At 39.3% G+C, this 18,165-nt stretch overlaps 1 protein-coding gene across 2 annotated transcripts in view; it reads right to left on the reverse strand.

Moving 5' to 3' along the window:
- The window catches only part of BRINP3 (BMP/retinoic acid inducible neural specific 3), a 340,223-nt gene that overhangs the window by 147,233 nt on the left and 174,825 nt on the right, over positions 1–18,165 (reverse strand). For both annotated transcript variants that reach the window (XM_090048817.1, XM_090048818.1), the window contains exon 3: positions 9,332–9,522. In XM_090048817.1, the coding sequence (XP_089904943.1) occupies positions 9,332–9,522 (191 nt within the window). The remainder of the gene's footprint in view (positions 1–9,331; positions 9,523–18,165) is intronic.

Here is an 18,165-nt window from a genome sequence, read left to right on the forward strand (position 1 = left end):
AGTAACAGTGTAAATGTCAAAAATGCATGTAAAATATAATCAGTGGAGAGGAAAATGGCAGGAAGTTTAGATTAAACTGATCTGTTAAGGACCATTAAGATTGAATACTCTAAAGATGAAATTACCTGGGATATTTTGCTTTGTAAAGCCTGGAACATCACCAGGAAGATGCTTTCTGACCTAGGGAAATGAACTTCATGCTGCTCCAGCAAAGTGCTCTCTGACTGATTAGGAATGACAATGACAAGTCATAGGAAAAATAAACAAATCCTTTACTGATCTGGCCCATTAGTCACTTCCAGCTAGTCCTGGTTTCACAACAGTCCCCTGGCTCGACTGTAACCTTCTACACATTCCTTTATCCATGCTTCTATCGTATTAGTGGATAAGAGGCTTCTCTAGTAAAGCTCACTATCTTCATCTACTGTGAAACCAGATAAGATCTTCATCTGCCATAATACCAGAAATAAAACTCTTTCACTTGAACATAAACATATTTTCCTTTTACTATTCCCATATCCCCAGCTCAGTAAATTGGCTGTGTTGCCTTGCAATCAATTTCAAACCATGTTCTACTAAACCTTACACACCTTTCCAACCATGTTCTACTAAACCTTACAGTAGACACCATTAAAAAAATCGACATCCTCTTATATTTACTGCACAGCATTGCTTGAGGCTTCACAATTACTTACTGTTCCATGGTGAAAGTCATATTACCATGCAGTATATCTGTGTTTGACAATGGAGAGCTACTGTGCACTTTATTTATAATAATGTGGAAATCTGGATTTTCATTGTATAGTACTGGGAAAAAAATATAACATGAGAACATCCAGAAAAAATGGTGCAAAGTTTTTTGGTTGTAGCCATGTTGGTCTAATAACATAGGCAGGCAAGCTTCTTTGGGTAGATCTGATCTCTTTTATTAGACCAACTGAGTAGATGGAAAAATGTTATTTGCAAGCTTTCGGGCACAAGCACTCTTCTTCAGACATAGGGAATCTCTGCTGTTCTGATATCTCCAAGAAGTTAAAGAAGCTAAAAGTGTGACAGGATGTCAGTGAGAAATAGGTGGAAATTAGGAAAACAAAGGGTAGAGAAGGGAAGAGGGGAAACGAGGAGGGAAATAATGCCAAAGCTGAGTAAGGGAAATTCTACTGTTATTGAGTTCACCAGGTAGAAAAGAGGCAGTCTGTGAAAAAATAAATAGCTGGAAATTAGGAAGACAAAGGATAGGAAAGGAAGGGAGGTGAGCAAGGGGGGAGGTGCGGAGAAGAAAAATGTAAATGGTAAGGACAGGCAGGTACCTGGTGAATCAGATGTCAGGCAGGTTGTAATGTGTCATAAATCCAATGTCTATATTGAGTCCATGATTTTTTATATCCGGTAGATTTAGGAGGTGAAGTTTGTAGTCTTGTCTACAAAAGGTGTTTTGTAAGTTCCCTTTGAGGATTAGAACTCAGAGATTGGAGGGGAGTGATTGTCTTGTGAGAAGTATGCACCCACAAGTAATTGGATATTTTTGCCTTTGATTAATCTGTGGTGTGTGTTCATTCTGGTACCCAGTTGTTGTTTGGTTTTGCCTACATATTTTCCATCAGGGCATTTGGTGCACTAGATAAGATATATAACACTTCTGAAGGTGCAGGTGTAAGATCCAGGAATGGTGGTACTTCTGTTGTGAGGTGTGGTTATTGTGGGGGTGGTGGAGATGTGTTAGCAGGTTTTGCATTTCTTGTCTTGGCATGGTCTGGATCCATTAGGTGTGGTTTGGGTTACAGAGAGTTTACTTCTAGTGATGCGGTTAACAAGGTTTGGTGCTTGTTTAAAAGCTAGGATGACTGGTTTTGGAAATACCTCTTTAAGAATTGGGTCTTCTTCTAATATGCGTTGCAATCGTTTAAGGATTTTCCATATAGGTTCCATGGAAGGGTGGTATTTTATAACTAATGGTATGTGATTCATGGGGAAATTCTTTTTGTACTGCACCAAATCTCTGTGTGGTATCAGGGTGACTCTTTCAAAAGTACAATCTCTCTCTCTTCAGGAGTGTCCTTGTTGGTGAAAGCCCTTTTGAGATTTGTGAGGTGATGATCATGGGTATTCTTCTTGGTGTAAATTCAGTGGTATTGGAGTGCTTGACTGTAAATTAAAGCTTTATTGATGTGTTTAGGGTGATTGCTGGTTCTACTTGCTGTGGTTCTATTTAGTGCTGGGCTTTCTTGGTGTGTTTAGGGTGATTGCTGGTTATATTTTACCATTTTGAATATTGATCATGGTGTCCAAAAAGGAAATGCTGGTGTTAGAGTATGCAAGTGATAGTCTGATGAAGGGGTGATGATTTTTGTATTTTTGGTGGAAATCAATCAGAGACTGCAGGGTTTCAGTCCAAATGATGATGACCATGTATCTCAGGTACAGCATGGTTTTGATGGTGAAGTTCTTGAGGAATTCTTCCAGGTGGGCCATAAAATGGTTGGCATATTGTGGGGCCATTTGGGTGCCCATAGCTGTGCCCATGGACTGGAGGAAGTGTTGGTTGTTGAAACTGAAATCGTCGTGTGTAAGGATGAAGTATGTAAGTTCTGTGATGTCCTGAGGTTGGTACTCTGAGTTGTAATATCGCTCTTGTAGATATGTGAGGCATGCTTAGATGCCATCCTGGTGTGGGATGTATAATCTAGTGACATCCATGGTGGCTAGGAAGGTATTGCCAGGAAGATTGTCTATGTTTCTGAGTTTTTGGAGAAAGTCTGTTGTGTCTTGGATAAAACTCAGTCTTTGGGTGATGAGCAGTTTTAGAATGGATTCAATGAAACATGATATTACTTTCATTAGGGTTCCATGGTTGGAAATGATAGGTCTGCTGAGGTTTCTTTGCCTGTGGATTTTAGGGAGCACTTAAAAAGTCCCTAAGATTGGGTAGTGGAAGGATCAGGGTCTGAAGTTTTTCTTGTAGTTCAGATAGAAATGGTGTAATGGTGGTTTTGAGTTTTGAGGTGAAAAGGAGAGTTGGATCTTCCTCTATTTTTCTATGGCAGGTAGTGTTAGAAAGTTGTCTATTGGCTGCCTTTACGTAGTCTCCACAGTTAAGGATAACTATCACTCCTCCTTTATCTGCTTGTTTTATTACTATTTTGTGTTTGGATCTTAGAGATTATATTGACCCTTATTTCTTAGGGAGAGGATGTTATAGTGTTTTTTGCTGTTGAGTATTTCATTATTCATTTTTTCTCTAAAGGAGTCAATGTAGCAGTTGAAGTTTGAATTTCATCCACTGTAAGGTGTCAAATCTGAGGGTTTTTTGGATTTCATCCAAACAAAGTTGTCTTGTGATAACATTGATGAAAAAATTGATGCCAAAAAATCAAAAAAAACCCTCAGGTTGGACAACTCACATGGATGTCACTAATTTATGCACCAACATCCCACACCAGAATGGCTTCCAAGCCTACCTCATATCTACAAGAGTGAGATTACAACTCTCAGTACTGAGAGTGTGTGGCACAGGCATTCCCCATGCACATGTAGCAGCAGCACAAGTTGTGCCACTGCTTCTTCTCCCTGGGGAAAAAATGTTCACACTCATGTGGATGCAGCCATTAAAACAAAATTACATTCTACTATACCTGTTAGAGGTAATTCTGATAACTCACACAAATATCTAGGCCAGTAACTGAACGATACTGAGGGCACCTGCACATGTGCTTTAAAGCTCAGTAGCTTATTTTACTGTGCATTAACATGTCATGTCAAAACCCTGTCAAAAAACATTAATGCACAGCAATACTTTGCTACTGCGCATTAGTGCACCCTAATGCACATTTATTTAGTATCTGACAGGGCACCTTTACACATGCTCTGGGGGTAGGGGAGTGGCACTCTAATTAGACTGGCTCAGAAAGCTGTTCTAATCAAAGCACGACCGCATCTCCTGAATCAGTCTCCCCGTGCATAAAAATGGCAGCAGGGGCTCTTGAACTAAAGCTCATTCAATGAGCTTTAGTTCAAGCACTCCTACCACCATTTTTCAAGTGTGGGGATGCTGATACATGAGATGCAGGAGGCTGCTGGAATGTGGCAATTGCCACGCTTCAGCAGATTCGATTAATCAAATCTGCTCCAGCACGCTGGATCAGCCTCTGCACTCATGTATAAGCACCCAGAGGTACTAAATTTATTATGCAGTAGCAAAAGTGCATTCATGAATGTAGACATGCCTACAATATAATAAAAAGCAGTAACATCTGCTAAAAACCTTATTCAAACTACTTTGACTGTTACTATATCCTATTGCCCATCTCCTTGTGAATTAGGTTACAGTTAAGTTGTTAAGCTAAATTTTCTAAAAGAATACAGACAGGTTTAGCTGCATGACTCCCATAAACATTCATAGAAGCTTCATTCTTAAATCCTGCTTTGGAAACTAATATGACCTACTATTTGGATGGGACCTGTTTACAGAGTGGATTGGACAAATCCAGTGGTGAGGCCTAGCTGTAATACAGTATCAATTATTCTTCAGAAAAGATAATTAGTGCATAGGATTACCTATCCAGACTTCACAAAATGAACTGACATTTTAGAGAAGCAGTTTTATCCCTTGGCGGGTGATTATATTAAAGATAATTTTACTGATTGAGTATCTTTCCTGCAGGACAATCTTGTCAAAAGCCCTTATTCACCTGAGGAATGGTTTTCTATAATACATTTCATGACTGAATTCTAACCATACATTAAGAAAATGACATCAACACTATTCTCTTTTGGCTGATATCTGGGTAACAGAACAACTGAAATGTCTCATAGTAACTCTCTTTTGCAAAAAGATCATTCCAGAAACAGGCTGAATGTCCCTGTTACTTTAGCCATTTAAAATAACAATACATTAATTTCTATCATTATTTTAACAAAATAGCACTTCTGCAGCAAATACATCATAATTTAATTGAAATTGAGGCACAAATTGCACACATTTTCACTAGCAAGCTTTTAATGATGGTTCATTTGGTACAACACTTTAAGTATTTCCATTAATTGTTTATATCTCCCCCCTCCTCCCATACAGCAAAAAGGGAATTCATCAGGACAAGGTGGGCACATCTACATGAGACATTTACTGCAGAGTTGCCTAATTAGCACTACAGTAAAGTCTCAGTGTCTATATGTGCTGTCCTATTAGGCCACAGGAAACTAATTAACTCCATTGTGGGTTAGTAAATACAAGTACTGCCCTGTGGCGGTATTCTTAAGTGCATAGCAACACATGTGTAGAAACTGATGTGACTGGCTGGGGCATGAGGGTCCTTCAGTGTGAAGCTGCCTGCTGGCTAGCCTCATACTGGAGTATCCGTGTGTCCCAGCCATCCCCTCAGCAGCACCTTGAGCTGGGTTAGAGCAGCCCTGGGCTGCAGACTGATCTCCAAGGCGTCTTGCCAGCTGGGGCTGCTTCATCCTGGCTCAGTATGCTATGGTCCTGGGTACATGTGAAAATACAGCACCTGAGCACAATAAACTCTGGTGGAATATGCGCCAGAGTTTATTCATTCATTAATTTTACATGTAGATGATGTGCCTGGATAGTATTATTCTGAGTCTAGCATTAAAGAGCCTTAATACTTATAGAAAAAGGACATTTCTTAGAACTTTTAGGCACAGTATTTAAGGACCAGGTCAGAATAGGAGTAAAATTCTGACTTCACGGAAGTCACTGATAAAATTCCCATTGATTTCACTGGGGTTGGGGTTTCACCCTTGCTATTTCTGGTAATTATTCACAACATGTTATGTAGTGTTATAGTTCATAATCTCAATGTTCTTTGTTGTATGGGAATCATAATACCTTCTCTGGGAGTTTTAAATTCAGAAAATGTAAATAATTAAACCCTACAACATTGCTTTGCAATGGTTAGTCAACGTAGGAACATCTTCCAGAACCTCAGTAACATAGAGGAAACAGGTGGGGCATGATCTCTAAGAAATACCTAGCACCTGTCTCTTTCACTCATAAAGAAGTTTCAAGTATTCACTATCTTAAAGAGAGGGCGTATAAACAGGAACTAATGTTAGAGTTTCAAAGAAGCAAGGAAGCGCACAACATTCACTGTGGGCTTTATCCAAAGCCAAATGAAGACAATGGAAGGCTTTCAATGGCTTCAATAGATTTTGGATCAGACCCATAGTTTCATTTTGCAGCTCTCAGGAGTAGAAACTAATTTGCTTTGGAGTAGTAGATGTTCAGTACATTTGAAAATCAGAGGATCTGAGCTAAATGCTGGGCGTTAATAATTTACAAGATAGTTATAAAATTCCTATATACATTCCCTTGCCCTATCACAAGGGTGTTAGGATGCATGGGCATCCTAAAACATGCACTTCCATGCTCCTTTAATATGTGACTATAATTCCCTCCCCCACTCCATCCAATTAATTATTTCAGCAATGATGCCAAAATGTCCTCTGAAATATTTATTGCTTATATGATGCCTGATTAGCAAAGATCAAGTAAAATATGCCACCTTCTTTCATTTAACAAAGCTCTAAGTATTTGTATTCATGGGCATAAGGGAAGACTTGGCAAATGAATGACCTTGTGGTAAGATTTGTGTGCCTCTGTGGCCATTTGGCTTGCATGAATATCCTTTTTTGACCATAAAGGAAACTTGTACACATGGTTGTCTGTGAAATGTTCCCAAGTCTTTATTCACAAACATAAGAATATACTCCTCAAGGGCAGTCTAAATGAGAACTCAGTGAAGTTATACAATTGTTTGTGTTGCTACGAGATAACACAATAAACAGCATTTCCAGTTGTTCTTATTTCTTATGTAAATTGTAGCTGCTAGTGACTAAGAAAAGACAAACATGTCATAGTGAAAAGCAACCTAAACTGCTGGCTATGAATATGCTGTGCAAGAGGCAGTGATATAAAAGGCTTCACTCATAAATCCTCCCATACACCCCTGCTGGAGAATGAGAATGAGGAGGAGGAGGAAGGAGAATCCTTATGCTCACGCATTGGCAGAAACTTCACCAGATGCAAAACTGCAGCTCCTGGACTGCTGCTTCCTTTCTTGCATGGATGGGAATACTAGTGCAGAGGTGGAAAGGATACCTGGGTAGGTAGGCCAGCACTGGGCTGGCCCCACCAGCCTTACCTAGTATCCTGGGGTCCTCCTGTGGTTGCAGCTGTGGCGATCCTGCTGCTCAGAGCCTGGCTGGCAGCCAGAGAACATGGCTTCAGCTGGCCAGGCTCCAGTTTTGGGCAGCACATGCTTCTCTGCTTTTTGTATGCACAGGTTTTTACGGACCCCAGGGTCATCCTCCTCCCTGCCCCCATCTCCACGCTGCTACCTTGAAGCAGAGAGAAGACCTGAATATGCGGTGCTGCTGACATGTCTGTGGCACTACATACTGCACGGCCAATGTCTGGACGTGGCCAATGGGGCCAGAAAGGACAGCAAGGAGTAATAGCCCTGGTGAACTGGGCCCAGGACTAATAAGGCTGGGTGTCTAATGGAGCAATTAGCTGCCCTGGTCACTGGGTGTAAAAGACCCAGTCACATACATGGAAGGAGACTGGGCTTGGAGATATAAGCCCAGGCTCTGCCTGTGCAGGGGAAAGCCCTGCCTGCAGCAGAGAGTGTGGGGTTGCTAGAGACAGACAGACAGGCAGTCAAGCTACCCAGGAGAGCTAGGGAAGGAGACTTCTATGTAGTTAGGACCTATGGAAATCTTTACCCCAAGCAGGAAGCTTATTTGTGATATGAAGCAGCTGGCTTGTGCTTTTGTTCTGTTTATACTGGAGGACCAGACTGTGACTACAGAGGCAGAAGCAGAGGCAGCCATGAACAGGGGATGCCTGTGTGGCACTCCTATGCTACTTGTGTCAGGAGCTAGCCATAACCTAAAGGCTAGAGAGTAGCACTGAGATTGAGATGTCAGGAGAGGCAGCAGCCAACTCAGGGCTAATACCCAGGAGTTGAAGTCTTAAAGGTATGGCCAGAGAAAAAGGGGGGCATGGCTATGACAGCTGAGGCTCCAACAAGTCCTCAGAAGCCTACAGGAGAGCCCCTTAAAGGATGCTTCCTCAGCCTGATGAAGGGTATTTATACCCAAAAGTTTGCAGAGGAGAATTTTTCCAACTATTTGAATTGGTCTAATGAAAGATATCAGATTTACCCAAAGAACCTTCTCTGCCTTAAAAGCAAAGCTCTCAAAAGGGAATACAGTCCCCTGGCAAAACAACCAGCAAAGTTACTGCCAGCCTTGGAAACTGCCTCCTTCAACAATGAACACAATAAGATCAAAGGCATGGCAAGTGAGAAACTGGAGGTGAGGTTGGGTCAAAGGTAGGGGCAGCTTAGTGTTGGGGTAGCATTACTTCCAAAGGTACCACACACATAAACATAAAAGAGTATATCTACACTTTCTCCACACTACTTTTAAGCCTGCCCCCCCAATAAGTTTTACTACCTGCTCTGCACCCTACAAACCTGAATATACAGCAGTGAAGACAGTCTGAAGTAACCCTCTTCTACCTCCTGTCAAGATCTTGAGGGACTGAACGTCCTCATCACCATTTTTGGATTGTATGTAGTGGGAGCAGATGGATGAGGCTTGTAACTCACAGAAGTCTTAAGACTATTGTGGAGACGATACAGACACACCTAATGTGTCCATTTGACTCCCACATAAATATCTAAAGCAGAGGCTAAGGAAGCTTTCCTTGCAGAGCACCCTCATTATTCTATTATAATGCTCCTCTCCAAGTGAAATAAGTTTTCATAAAGGCCTGGTGCCTTTACATTGGCTTGTTGCCCATCCACCAGTCCAAAGGGATTCAGAAGGGGGTTATGGAGGAATACAGAATGCATCTCTGTAGCTAGCCATCACCAGTGGCCATTGCTTAATACTTTTAAAGGGGACATAGAAAGATAGTTGGGCTAGGGAATCTCAGGAATGTTTTTTGAACCTCTTGGGGTCATCAAGAGAATGATAAACTTTGACCTAGTCCCACTAACCTCCCACCTATTCCTCAAATGGCCAGCTTAACTACATTCCTCCAACATTACATGTCCCATCTAAATCTAGCAGAATAAAGAACCATATTAGAGAGAGAATGTCTGAGCTTTTCTATTTCATGAAAACAGAGAGATCCTCAGATCTTCACATGTCAGTCAGGATCTACACTTCCAGCCTAGAAAAAGTTCACTGACATTACTAATGTCATTACCATTCAATTCTTTTAAAGTGTGTTTATACTCACTCTCATCATGTGTAGTTATAGCTGAGCTGTTTACTTAACATTGCAAATCACTGATCATACCTCCCAAGGTAGCTGACAGAAGGAAGTGTGTCCCATATTTCTTGATAAGATTTTCTGTAATCTGCTGAAGAGTTGGGCGACGTCCTATTAGTCTTATATTGCGGAAGAATTCAGGGGCAAGAGGAAGTGGGGAGCCAAGGAAATTTCTTCTTTCAACAGCTAGATTGTTTACTTTCCAGCGGCCAAACTCTCTGCAAAGCAAAAAAAGTCTCATTCAGAAAAGTCTCATTCAAAAGAAATGTTTTCATTTGCCAAATACACTGCTCTACTGCCTAGCTTGGGGCAACAAGCCTCCCTTTTGATACACTGTCATGTGTTATATACATAGGACAAGCAACAAGTATTATTTATTGGTAGTGGGAAGAATATAGCAAAACCATCATCCGGTAACAACAACAAAAAAGCCACTTAAGGTGCTGCCGTGCCTATTGCTTTCATTCAAGCTGTGATATGACCATAATTCCAGAACAACCTGATTTTGTTAGGGATGTAATATAAATTCAAAATTATACATTAGGTTGAAAATAGGTGCAGAAGGTGGGTTTTTTAGCATTTTGTGAAGAAGATTATGTATCATCCTTAAAAAAATATACTATGTTGCAATTACTTTTGCACACTATACCTCTTGTCTACTCTAGCTATACCTCTTGTCTACTCTACATCTGGCTACTTTGAAGGAGTTAGAAACTGTCAGACCATATTTGGCCAAGCAGTGATTGGCTTGCTGTTGCATGATATCACTTCAGCAAGGAGAACCAAAGTAATGCCAACTCTCATGAAAAAAATCACAGAACTCCTGATTTCCAAGTCAATTAAGTCTGACTCATGATCTCCTGACAGAGAGATCAAATCTCAGGACTTTTTCTTCTGGCACATGTAGAGAGCACCAAGCTGGTAAGTCTGTGGAAGGGAATGGGAAGTGGGTAGGGGGCAGATCAAGGCCCCCCCACTGTGCGAGGTGGGAGGAAGTGAGGCAGAGGCTGGGGTGAATAGGGCCCTGGGGGCCAGGGCAAATCATACAACAGAGCTGTGGGCAGCTCTGTGTGTGTGTGTCTGCCCTTTACTCCCAAGCCACAGTCCCTCCCCCGCAGCACTGTTGGTGGCCCTTACTTCTGATCCACAGTACCCCACATCCTGCCAGGGTGTACAGGCTTCAAACAGCACACACATGCCTATAGCCCCCCACAAGTAACACCCTCAAGTATGTGTATGGAGACCAATACAGACACTTCAAAAATAGCATCCTGTGATTTACATTCCAAATCTCTTGATTTTTAAGAGTCTGTCTCACGATTTTTGCCAGGGTGGGGTTGTCAATACTGGAACCATAATCAATATATCCAGCGAAGTGACCTCCAGTGCCTCTGATGTTTAGCGGGTTGTTGTCCCTCATTTTGAAATATCTGGTTGACAGACCACATTCAAAACACAGTAAGCAGTTTTCCAGTCAAGAAGTAAATTAAACCATTAAAACAAACCCCCTATGACATAACCTAGCTTCTCCACTCTGCTATAAATCAGTGATAGCACTGGAAGCAAACAAGTAAATTAGTCAGTAATAAACACATCTTTTATTCATTTACCTACCAATTAAGATACTGCTTAGAGTTATTAGCAGAAGGACTCATTGTCCTCAAAATCTAATCCAGGGACTGTATTTCTTAGCATTTGCAGTAACTTTGTTTTTCTGGGGCAAACTGATAGTTACTTTGGTTGCTTCAGAGTTCAGTCAGAATCCAGTTTGTGGCTACTGTGCTGAGATAGCATATGGGCTGCTGTTTATTTACTGCTTTTAAGGAAAAAGGAAGTGTTACTTGGCTGGATATGTCAATTATGGTTCGCTCTCCTGAAATGAGATCATAAAAAAGCAAATAGTTTAGAATCTTTGAAAGGCTATATAGAAGATCACAGCTAAATAATGAGTAGCATCTATTTTAAAAAGTAGAGGTCCAAAATACAGGGAAAGAGTAACACTGTGGGCTATACAAAAAGAGATATACACATACATACATACATATACACACACATACACACACACAGCAGGCTATACAGGAGGGTGTGTGTGTGTGTGTGTATGTCTGTGTGTATCTCCTCTTGTGTAACTCACTGTGTGTGTGCATGCGTGTGTACATATGTATGTACATGTGTATGTATGTACATGTATATGTATATATATATACACATACACAAACACACACACAAGAAGATACATAATGATGTGCACATGGATTAATAACTGGACTGGCTGTTTGAAAGTAATCTTGTTTTTCTCATTATATCCTCATGTAATGTCATTAATTTAATTTTCTTTCCTTACTGCTCTGGTGTGGCAATAATAGTGGTGCTTAATACAGAAACAGAAGTATCAAGCTGGGCTCCCTTTCTAGGTTTCTGTAAAATAAATTGATGCACATATGAAGCTTTACCGTATGAAACTACCAGGAATTTTAAATTATAGGATGGTCTTCAAGTAATTCCACATGGGTAGGCAAATAATTAATGTCAACATGTATCCAATTAAAATCAAAATCCATATTGGTTTTCTTGTTTGGTAGAAAATGTATTTACACCACCATTTTTGTTTCTTTTCCCTATGTTTTGGTTTGTGAGATATGGCAGACTGGGAAGTTATATTTAGAATATATATTTCAATGAAAAAAAAAATGTCTTAGAAAAATGGTTTGTAAATCAGGCTTAGTAGACATGAATAACAAATATAGGTCGTATTGCTGCTTTACCAGTATATCCACAGTTGACTTCCAAATAGGCAGAAGAATCTACTTTCAACTATTAATTGCAAGTTAGGTGTTAGACAGGGAATTTGATATATATTTTAAAATATTGGGAGTAACATGCTTGTAACAAATGATATTTCTGTTCTGCTGAAAAACAGTCTGATCCAAAGTCTTTTCCATTGACTTAAAAGGATATTAAACTGGGTTTCCAATAACTGAAATTATACATCGAAAATAAGTAAGGCCTGCTTATGTAAACAAAATGAAATACAGAATAGAGTTCCATTATAGCAAACCTCAGATTCATTCAACAGTATCTGCATTAAATTTAATATAACCATTGCTAGAGACAGAACCAGGTTCTTAGTTGATATGAACAGGCACTGACTTCAGTTTATACCAACTGATTTTGTTTGTCATAAGAATGTCTTTCATAACTTGCTTTAACTCATGAAAGGCATGACTTTATGCATATGTACCATGTTGATTTTGTATCATTTTAGTTTCTTAACCAAAATAATGAGGTAATAAGTGAAACGCCTTACAGCAGTCTGACTATACTACATTGGCAAATTATCACAACATTTCTTTTTCACTAAATTTGTAATCTCATCAAAAGAAAAGGTTTTAGTTAGTGTGACAAGATTTATTTTCCTACCCCATATGGACTTGAATTAATTATGTTACCCTCCTTTTTTATTATTCATTAATCAAGTCACACATCAGCTGTTCAATTATTTGTATGGAGATCAATATCAGGGTAACAAACATAATTACCCAGGTTGTTCTATTTATTCTTTTAAAGCAGTGTCACATTAGATTTATTTCAGTCTTCTAGAACTTCTCCAGCACTGGCAGATTGTTTCTTGGCCAGCTCTTTAAAACTCTTAGTTGCACATTATTCATTCTGGCTGATTTATATTGTCTAGATGGGGTAACTGCTATTTAAAATCCAGAATTATTGCTGGAGTGCAAAGAGTTTACTTATCACCACCATCACCATTGTCATGCATACATAAAAATGATTACCACACCTGGCTTTTTGTCACTGGTTCCTAACTCTCCTATTTTACTACCAACTTCCATTTGTTATACACTTAGATTTATTATACATGTATCAACTCATTTATTCCTTTCTTCCATGTACATGTATACACTCATTTATTCATTTCTTTCATGTATAGAAGATTGTATTTATTTTTTAAAAGTTGTTATTACTTTTATTGAAATAGCAACTTCAACTTCCTTTCTAACAGGCTTTTTGTTTTGTTTTGTTTTTTAATCACTTAAGAATTCCTCACTGACTGTGGCAGACCCTACGGGCCTCATTACATGTTTTTTTTGCCAGCCCCTGGAATTCTTAACCCCTGGATTATCTACGCATTAACACCTGAAACTAGTGTTAAGAACCTGTTATGCCACTCAAAATTATGCCACTTTGATCCATGCTATGCAGCTCATGTTACCCTAAGGTGTAGCAAATCTAACACCCCAGCCACCTCCCTCACTGCCCCAAATCCAGTCTACTGGCCTCTCCTGCCTTCCCCAGCACCCCTCACTGCCCCACTTCTTCCTCTCCCCATTGCTGCTTATTTGTGGCTGCCTATGCTGTGTCCTTGGTGAGCAGGCAGGAAAGGGTTAACCTGCCTGCCCAGCTGCCACCACCACCACTACTACTGCTACTCTTTGGGCCTGGCTCAGCTCAGAGAAGAGCAGCAGTCCATATCTGTGGTGGCCAGGTAGGTAGGTTAACCCTGTCCTGCCTGTCTCCCTGGAAGCCACAAGTAAGTCAGGGGGTAGGGAGGAAAGGAACAGGGGAGCCCAGGGGAGGGGACAGGGGGAAGCCCAGAACTGAAGCAAGGGGGGATTCTTACCTTTCAGTACTCCAGGACCCTGCTGGCCTGAAGTGTGACTGCTCCAAACTCAAGCTAGCACTAACACCAATCAATGTTTGTGCAGCTCACAATGTAAGGTGTAGCAGGGCCCTAAGATATGTTTGTGATCAGTCATTTAGGTACTGATTTAACTTGCATGTAGCCCTTGCTGTTTGATTTTTCTTGAATGTTTACAAGAATAGATTTTTCATGGCATACTGTTGGTGACGAGCTATTGATATGATTAATTATAGTAACATGGACATAAGGGTACCTGTGTACAAATTAGAGTTTTATTTTATTTGTTGCTTGTTTTCCTCCTGTTAATAACACTTTCAACCATGCAGTGATATAGCATATATAATGCAATACAACCTCATATACCAAACACATCTCTAAACTGCAAAACAACAAATCACAAAAGTAAGCAGTTTATATCTCGCCTATAGTTTGAAAGCTGTTTGTAGGCATGATTCATTTGATAACACATTCATAAAATTCAAAGTCAATTTTGCAAACAGACAAAAAGGACTAAATTTCAAACAAATAATTCAACTCCAGAAACAATTATGTTTTCAAGTCTTTTTTTCCACATTCGGTCAGGTTTTATATCTAAAAAGAAAAACAACCTGCATATTTTTTGAGAAGAGTTTCTATACAAATGTAATGGGATTGTCTGATAGTCTCAACAGTCACGTCTACCTTTGAGGCCTGGGTTTGGGCAGATTTTTTTTATTCTTTTTTCTGGAACTCATTCCCAGATATTGCCAGAGCAACAGGAATTTGTTCCAATTAACTATGTGAAATTCTACTAAGCAAGATCAGATGATGGCATTTTATACTAACAATCAAGAAAGTAGTCATTCAATTAAGAATAATATAACCTAGTTACCTTTTTGTTATGACTGGTCTGTGTTTTCATTTGTCCCTATTTGAAGTTTAATATTGATTTCAAAGCTTGGCATGCACCCAACACTGATAACAAGCTTGCTCTTTTTTCTTCTTGATTTCTGACAGCTTCTAGAACTTTGCACTAACATTGCTCAGAAGAGACAGTCCCTTAACAAAGCCATGGCCTCAAAAAATAATTTAATTTCCCTGCTGTCCCCTGCTAGTAGGGGACTCTATTGTCCAGGTTTTGGATGGACCAACTGTATGTATACATAAATAGTGTAACATTATATTTGTTTATATTAATGTAATATTCATAAACTTTACAATATCTCAGAACTGATTGTTATTAGGATAGGGTAGGGTAGGGTAGGATTGTAGTGATCTAATAGAGATCAGGAACACTCCTGAATGTGGGACTATGTAAGAATAGCCCCACTTTATGTACAAACATTGAGAAAAGAACAACTTCCAGTGGTCAGATCAGCGTAAAGGGTCTAAGAGACAATATAACATACATTTGTATATATTATATATAGAGGGCCCAGCTGATGTGCAGCATTTCTCTATGAATCATATGGAAAACACACCAGGATAAAATGTACCTTTAAAAATCCCAGCAATTCACAGTATGAAAATGTTTTGTGATATATATGTTCTTGTATATTATGATTAATAATATTATTGATATTAAAGTAGTAACAAATAGATATTAGGGCCCTGTTGTACTAATCAGTACATATATGCAAATAGTAGAATGCAGAATTTAGGAAACTGAGGCAAAGAGAAATTAGTGACTTGCCCACAGTCCAATGGGAATATTGTAGTGGAAATGGTAACTGAACCTAACTTTTATAAGCCCTGGCCTAATATGTTACACACCCAATGTTTCTTTCTTTCCCGATTTCCTTCATTTCTTATAACAGAGATTGGATAAATGTTCATAATCTAACTGTCTGACATAAAGCACAGATTTGTATGATAATATACATAGGGATAGATCTTTATGGAGTCAATGCAACTCCAGTGACTTTAGTGAAGCTCTGATATATGAGAATTTGGCTCATTTTCTACATAATTTGCAAATTATTCAGTAGAATACCTTGTTTTATTTTGAACAGTAATCCTTAGTAAAGAAGCAATGTATTCCAGAAGTGTAATTTATGATTATCCCACTGATAATAGATTTATTGCTCTTGAGGTTACATTGGTTAGATTTGCACATTACAAAACTGAATGCACCCATGGCATTACTCCGGATTTACACCAGTATGACTTTCATAGGTTTACAGTGTTTGGTCAGGTGCTTCAGTATCCCTAAGTCGACAGCTTTCTATCCTCCCATCTCCCTGCATGGGGACTCTGTGACTCATGCAGTAGTTAAATGAATGGCATAGGGTTGGATGAATGGCAAAGAGCCAGACCACAGGCTAAATTGGGCCCACAGACTAGCCCTGCATGCCAGATCCAGCATCCTGGACCAGCTCTGCACAGATGTCACATGCAGCATGTATCCTGGACTGGCCCCGCATAGGTACAGCATGTTGATCCACTCTGGATCCAGCCAACTGGCATTATCTTTGGCACCCCCTGTTAGAGGTACCGTGCACATTGAATAATCAAATGGTCACATGAAATAAATTTTGAAGCACAAGATTGGGTTGGCTAATTAAACTGCAGTATCATTTACTGGAAATGAACAAGACTTAGGGACTTGGGGAATTAGTTTCACTTAGTAATAGTTTTAGGGAAGAAAAACTCTTAGTAGCAGTTAGTATATGTGACAGAACTTTGTAAGTATTGTGTACTTTTCAAAACAGACCAATAGAGAAGAAACATAATTATGCCCATGAAATTAAATAGGTCAAAATAAGCCTATTGCAAAGTATTTTAATTCCAGCTGTATATTACAACAATAAAACAAAAAGAGTGTCTAAATATAAGCCAACAGACAGCAGGAACACAAAGAAACAAGTGCATATCAAGCTAGAAAGGTGTTCAACTTCCTTTCTAAGAGACTTTTTGGGGTTTTTTTATTTTTAATCACTTAAGAATTCCTCACTGATTGTGGCTGTTCTGAGCCAAGAATCAAAACGTTGATACTGTTTGACAGGTGATTTGCAGGGTGGAGTCTAAAAAAGTCATAAAGAGCCATTAAAGTGGAAACAGGTCGTTCACTTTTGAAATAGTGGAAAGGGGGCAATCAGTGGAGGAAAACAAAAAGATCACACAAAATGATGATGAGACTGGAAAGTTATCTTTGAATGACATTCTGACTAAGTGGAACAAGATACCATTTCTCAAGGCCAGTGCTTGAGATGTGAGACGATAAAGATTTGGATAAAAGTTGTAGCGGTATGGATGGATAGCACAGGGTGTAGTCTAGAGATGTTACAGAGGAAGAAATGGAAAAAAATAAAGTAGACACAAGCTGTCTATGAATATCAACTGGAAGATGGACTGAAAGAATGCAGTGTGGAATGGCTAGTGGAAAATTTAGAACTCTGTTTTGGCCCTGTTGATGAGAAACTGATGGCTATTTAAGCATTCACTTCAAAGAATTCCATCTTCATGTATAACATGCCAGCTATGTAAAATGGCCACAAAAATTTAAGAGTTTGAAATTCATAAATACAGAGTTTTTGAACTTTTAATATACAGCCCAGTAAATTATATATAGGAAATACAGTAAATTTTAAAAAAGTATTTGTTATGTTTTATCTAATGCAAAAAGAACAGTGGAGAGATGTTCAGCATGCATTGTCCAGATGCCTGAAGGGACCAGAAAGGGCTATAAAATCTCATTCCTTTAGATTGCTAGAATTAATACAATTTAGCTTTGACACATTTTCACCATATGATAGCTGCTTGGTGGCCAGTAGGAAAGACATTAATCTCTGTCAAGCTCTAAAACACATTTAGGATTTTTACTAATCAGCTCATGCGGAAAAGGTAACAGGGCATATCTGGGTATGGTTTTAATAGCCTCTGTTTTGGAGGAGAAAATTATGATCAAGAGAAAGAGACAGCAATGTTCCATAACACCAATTCACACAAGCTAGATTGTAATTACTACTCTAAAGCCTTTCCTAACTAAAGGGTGGTGTGCAGTGTCATTACATAGAGACAGACCAGAATCACTGTTCCTCCACATGTTTGTTGTATGGGGCAAAAAAAAGTGAATAACTCTATACCTTTTTATGAAGTAGCTTGCTTTCCCTTTGCACCTGGATCTAGCTAGGGTGATGTGTCAGAGATTTCATGGGACAGCAGTGATGACAGAGTTATTTTGCATTAAATGGGTCAGATTAAAGGAATATAAATTCTTCTACAA

Source organism: Crocodylus siamensis, chromosome 5 (genome assembly GCF_052110815.1).
Source record: "Crocodylus siamensis isolate JL-2025a chromosome 5, ASM5211081v1, whole genome shotgun sequence".
Lineage (NCBI taxonomy): Eukaryota > Metazoa > Chordata > Crocodylia > Crocodylidae > Crocodylus > Crocodylus siamensis.